The sequence below is a fragment of the Balaenoptera ricei genome, chromosome X (genome assembly GCF_028023285.1).
Source record: "Balaenoptera ricei isolate mBalRic1 chromosome X, mBalRic1.hap2, whole genome shotgun sequence".
NCBI classification, from domain to species: Eukaryota; Metazoa; Chordata; class Mammalia; order Artiodactyla; family Balaenopteridae; genus Balaenoptera; species Balaenoptera ricei.
Window position 1 is genome coordinate 17,209,090 of NC_082660.1, and position 6,000 is coordinate 17,215,089.

General features: G+C 48.0%; 1 protein-coding gene across 4 annotated transcripts in view; it reads right to left on the bottom strand.

The window, feature by feature from the left end:
• RPS6KA3 (ribosomal protein S6 kinase A3) overlaps window positions 1-4,841 on the bottom strand; it is a 108,322-nt gene extending 103,481 nt beyond the window's left edge. For 2 of the 4 annotated variants that reach the window (XM_059909858.1, XM_059909857.1), the window contains exon 1: window positions 4,499-4,582. Coding sequence is in view for 1 of the 4 variants with exons in the window: in XM_059909861.1 (XP_059765844.1) it covers window positions 4,499-4,567 (69 nt within the window). In the remaining 3 variants the exon portion in view is untranslated. Of the gene's footprint in view, window positions 1-677; window positions 696-4,498 lie in introns of those variants that run through there. The other 2 variants (XM_059909861.1, XM_059909859.1) reach the window with 2 other exon arrangements.
• Between the last annotated feature and the right edge of the window lie 1,159 nt (window positions 4,842-6,000).

Genomic DNA, 6,000 nt, shown 5'->3' on the forward strand with positions numbered 1-6,000 from the left:
ACCAAAACACATAAACAACTGAGCACTATCACACTCATGCATTACCAAGAGACCACCAAGATGTCACTGTTGTACACTGTAATCTGAACCACTGGGTCTAAAGCATCCAGTCTGCACTGGACAAACTGGGCCACTTGACGTCATCCATCATTCACAGCCTGGAAGATCATATGTCCCTGAACATGGAACTCTAGAGCAAATCTTGTCAATGATCACAATGGTATAAATTTTTTAGTGGATGATAAATTTAAAAAAAATCTTTAGAACAACTCTTCTGCAATTCAGACTTCTGATAAATGATCTGCTATATTTTTGATCATTCTATAATTTACTGAATGTCATGTCCTTGGTCAAGAGTGCACATCCCAATTATGCCACTCTTCTTATATAAAAATAAGATATACTCATTGTGATTTCCAGAAACATACTAATGAAAAGGCAAAGTCTGCCTATACTTGTTTCTTTAATTGGGTAAGTTTCTCTCTTTATCTTGAAATTTAAATGTATCAAAGAAGTATCTCATTTTGGATTAACCCCATCAGTATAGGATCAAGCTGCCAAAATAATGCAAACCTTCCTAAATTCTAGTTTAACAAAAACTGATATTATAATCACTGAAAACAACAAAGTGTTCAATAATGTGTCACAGTTACTCGACAGTTGACATGTAACAATACCTGTCCTCTCCTCAGATCTTCACTTGGGGGAAAGAAAAAAACCTGAAAGGTGGTAAAAATGAAACAGGAAAAGGAAAAGAAACTTAATAAAACATTTTTTTTCAAAATCAAAGATCACACTTTAATAGAATGTTTTTCCCTACAGATGAAACATAAGAAACCTAATATTGATACAGTGGAAATATTACAGAATCCAATAAAATCTTTGAGGTTAAAAATGGTTGCACACCCACTGAAGATAGTTTCCAAAACAAGGGTCTCGTTTTTTATAAATAAAATATTTATACAGTTAATATTTTTCAATGCACTATGGAACTTGTCATTTAAAGGAATTCGAGGTAGCTATTTTTATATAACACATTTCTATAAAGCAAAAAGAACCTCCTTAATTTTATTATTTTTGAAAATTGTTCATATTTACGTTTACTATAATTTATCTTTACTAAAAATGAGAAAAAGGTGTCACTTTATTTAGGTCAGGTTTATGATCCAGTAAATGTCCCTAACAGCAGTGGCAAGAGTTTGTAGAAAAGAATAGCCACAATCCCTTGATATCCATCTCCCAAACAGTCAAATATTCAAAAACACACTAGCGTCTTTAACTCATTAAAGAGTTCTGAATTCACCTGGACTATTTAGGAAGCTATTTTGTTTTTAATCTTGTACCAACCTTGACTTTGCTTACATAGTACTTCCTTTATTATTCTAAATTTGCTTCTTTAAACATTTGGCATAGTTCTAGCCTATCATGTTCTGACCCATGTTTGAGTTCAACCACAAGGGTTTTTTTGTTTTGAGCACCATGAGACCCATGTGAGGTCAAGAAGACATGTAAAGGAATGAAGAAACTGCCTGTACTTTTAGTGAGGTACTCAGTTCTTTTAAGATTGCTCATATTTCAATGTAAGATTAAAATGCTAAGAACAGAGATAAAATTGATAATTACCCTATTCCTGACCTTCATAATTAATTCATCAGTCATCTAGGGGGCCTATACTATGTATGCGCCAGGCACTGCGTTAAGAGCTGAGGATACAGAGAAAAAAAAGAAGTCTCAGCTTTGAAGAATTCACAGTCTCCTAGGGAAGAGACCATAAATGTAAATTTCTATAGAGATCAACCCTGAAATCTTTTAGCCTGAAGAGAAACAATCTGGTGTTTTTACTCAAATGACTATTTTTTAAAAATAGTAAAATACAACTATTCACTGATAAGAACTTACTGGGGAGGAGATGGCATAATGCTAAGCATAATATTAAGTCCAATATCAGACTTCCGAATGAAAATTTTCAACCTTTTCCTTACTGGCTTCAGTATTTCCAAATTTGCATCAGAAGTAATTTACTTGAAACAGCTGAACAACCAAAGGCAATAAATATCTAAAGGCAATTTGTTAAAATCTAATTTTAATAAATCTAGGCAACACTGGCTCTGATTGACATACCTTATGCCAGAGTATCAAGAAAATTACTTGAAAATGGCAAATTGTGGGAACTTATCTGCCAGGTTCCGGAAACCATGACAGTAACTGAAATAACTAGGCTTTAACAAATGAGACATCTTATAATACCATAATTGTTTTTGAAAAATACTTGACCTCTAACTACCGGTTTACTTATTTATACTCTGATTTTTTTCCACAAAAGATTTGAAACAGCTACCCTAGCATAAAGCAAAGCACATGAATTATATCCACCTGGCTCTGAATTATGGCTCCACCATTTACTATTTATAATCTTTGTGCCCTTAACTTTTGAGATCAGTTTCTTAATCTGTAACAATGGGGACCATAATCCTACTCTGCTGGGTCATAGGAAGGATAAAATGAAATAGCATGAGCACAGTAAGCACAGTATCTGGCATATAGTAAGTGCTAAATAAACATTAGCTTTGTGCTTTCTTTATCCAATTGTATGCTATACAGAAAAAGGATCAGGTGGAATTTTAAATGACTTTTTTTTTTTACACACTGATGCGTGCCAAGCAGAAATGTGGACTGATTACGAGTTGCAAATGTTAACGTTTGCATCTAAAAATCAGGCTCAAAGCAAATTCAATTTCTTTCCACAAGGTCGGCACTCTGAGGACACATTTTAGCTATATTACTTAATATAACCTTTTAGCTATATTACTTAATGCAAAAATTTTTCTGAAGGAAAAAAATGAATGGAAAGAGCCCGGGGAGCACTACGTTTCATACTATCCAATTCCAAAGATGATTAAACATTCTAAATTTGATTTTCTTACCAAAAATTCACAGTATTAGACTGGCTAACAATTTTAAATGAAATTCTCGTAGATTTCCTTTAAAAATCTTTTTTTCAGGAAACATCTATTAATGTGTTTTCAAAGAGCAGCGTTTCGTTTAGGTTTTAAAAATATGATCCAAGTCGCAAAATACTAAGCACCAACCGTAAGCACTATTACAATTCTGCTTGCGATAAAGAGAGAGCAAGTAAACATTTTATAAAGCAGCGGAGGTGACTAGGGAAAAAGTGCAAAGTGATCTGAACTGATCTCCGTCCGCCTCCCCCTCTATTCTACCCGAGAATGCAAGTGTCCCGCATCTCAGATCAAACTGAGCCTCGGTCTTACTGACGTAACCAGTAACCCTATCCACCTCTCACACTGCGGAGGCCGGCAGGGCAGCGGCTGCCGCCAAGTACACCACTCATCAGAGCCTGCCCCATTCCACCCCCGCGCTTCAGTCATGCTTTCCAGAAATGGGGTCACTCACTCAGTAACTATTACACACACGCAGCCTATCATCCTGTAATCCCCCAAAGTCCGCTGTGGGGAATAGAAGACAGCAAAAAGTCAAGAAGGAAGAATCACAGACGCGCCACCATCAGGAACTGATTTTCCGCTCCGGAGAGGAGCGCTGATGCCCTGGAATGGGTCTTGTCTGGATTATTTTCGCAGACCCCGAGTTGGTTCTGGGACAGGGGCGGCTGCGAAGAGCCGGGGGAATTCTGTTTAACCCTGTTTAGGTATAGTGTTTGGGTTTGGGTCACTCGGGTGGGTATCTCAGGGACGGTCACCAGATCGCGGACAAGGAAAACCAGAAACCCCTTTACTGCGGCCGCTGATCTCCTTGAATAACACCCTCTCACCTCCATGGACAGGAAACTCAAGTTAAACTCGCAGGGACGGGGTCCTCGAGATCAGGGACCTCAGAAACGGGGCGGGGGGGGGGGGATGGAGAACCTTAGGCTTCCACTCTCTCCTTTACAGCAGCAGAAACCGCTGCGGCAGATGCGGGGGGGGGGGCAAAAATCCTTGGCTGTCCCGCACCCCTTACCCGAAACCCTCACAGGTCGCCACCCCTGCCCTGGGCCGTTCCTGCCCCCGCGCGCCCGGCTCCCCGGGGCAACCCTCTCCCCCGGCCGGACTCGAGAGTCCCCTCTCCCCAGCGAACCCAATCCACACCCCTCCCGCATCCCCCAAAGTCACCAGGGTCCAGGGAAGCCCCCGACCAGGCAGGGCCAAACTTCCCAACTCCTCGCCAGCCCCCGCTCCGCCTCCCGCTCCCCCCACGCAAAGTTGATGAAAATCGGCTTCTTGCAGAGCCCCGGCGCCCACTCCAAACCCCACGCGCCACCACACCACAGCCCCCCGAGCGAGGGAAGGGAGGGGAGAGTGCGGGTGGGAGGAACAGAAGGGCAAACAGATCAACCCCAACTATCCAAACCGGAATCCCGAACCGAGGGGAGACGCGAGCGGCAGAGGAAGGGGCCGAGTGGTCGGCTCCCGGGTGGGGAGCGAACTGGCGGGGGCGCGGGGAGGGGGCGCGCCGGCCCCGGCCGCCGGGCTGCACTCACCTCAGCGCTGTCGGACGGGCTCTCCACAGCCATCTTCTGCCACGGGTCCGCCAGCTGCGCCAGCGGCATCTTCCCCCCCGGCCCGCCGCCTTCACCGCCTCCTCCCTCCCCGCCCGCCCCGCGGCCGGCCCCGCTCCGTCGCCGCCCGAGCCACACGGCAGCAGTGGCGGCAGCAGCTGCAGCAGTAGCGGCGGCTGCCCGGGAGAGGGCTCGGCGCCGACACCGACCCTCGAACGCCGCGCGCCCGGCTGGAGACGCCCGCGCGCCGACCGAGAGCCTCGCGCCGCTGCCGGGCACCGGGTCTCGCCCCTTTCTTCCTCTCCTCCTTCCGCCGCCGGGACTACAGCTCCGCCCCCCCGCCGGTTCCCGCGCCCGCTCCCAGCAGAACAGCAGCCCCCGCGCGCTCCCCTACTTCCGCTCACAACATGGCGCCTAAGCGATACCTGTCTCTCAGAGCGAGGCTCGGCCGCCGCCGCCACCGCCGCGCGCACCCGGGGGCGGGGCCTGGGAAGACACGCCCCAGGCCGCGGCGCTCCGCTAGTCCCTCCTTCCTCGCCCCAGCCTCTGCTTCTGGGCCTCGCCTTCTTTCTGGAAGGGCGAGCGGGAGAGATCTGGGGGCGTCGGCAGGAGGTGGGGGAAAGAGGGAAAAGGGAGGAGGTGCGAAAGGCTGGGAGTTTCTAAGTACCGCGAGTCCGAGCAGGTTGAAGGCTCCTCGGGGATGCAGAGGAGTGGTCCCCGCCCAGCTGGGGAGAGAGATGGGCGAGGCGCAGGGGGCGCAGTACAGTGCCGAGGACCCGGGGAGGGGGCGTCGGGTGTCTTTTCGGCGCGATTCTTCCATGGGTGCACGTGGGCGCGCCGAGTCTATGGGCACATCCCGTAGTAGCCCAGGACCCGCCCTCTCCCAGGGTCACACGATGGGCATTCACCTGCCCCTCCACCCCTCACGACGGGGACACGGAAGGGTATGTGTCCCGGAGCCGCCTGGGGGTTCGGCTCTCGGTTTGAGTCAAGGCTCTCCAAATTGACGCTCTTGTGTTATATTTTTAATATTTGGAATTAGTTTGTCTTGCATGAGTCGACCCCCCGCCCCAAGTCCGCAGAGCCCTCGGGCTTCAGGCCCGACCCTCCAAGCGCGCCCCCTCCCCGGCTCTCCGCTGCCTAAATCCCTCACGAAGGAGAAAACAAGGAGGTTCTTTAAGGCTGCCCCTCTCGGCAGAGGTTGGGGAATTATTTATAAATATCTTGTTGGCAGGAGCCCGGGGTTCCTGCTCTTCTGTTGACTTTAAATAAAAGATTAGATTAAAAATCAGGCTGGCGGTGGGTGGAGGAGGGGGGAGAGGGAGGGCTTCTAACTCCTCCCGCCCGAGATAGGGAAGCCCTAGGTTAAGGAAACCCAACCCCCAGAAGGCAACGGAGGGCCGAGGACGGAGAGAACTTGAGGAGAGAAGCCTGGGCGTCTGGAGTGGGTTGGGGGGAGGGGGCGGAGGGTTCGACCCCTTGTT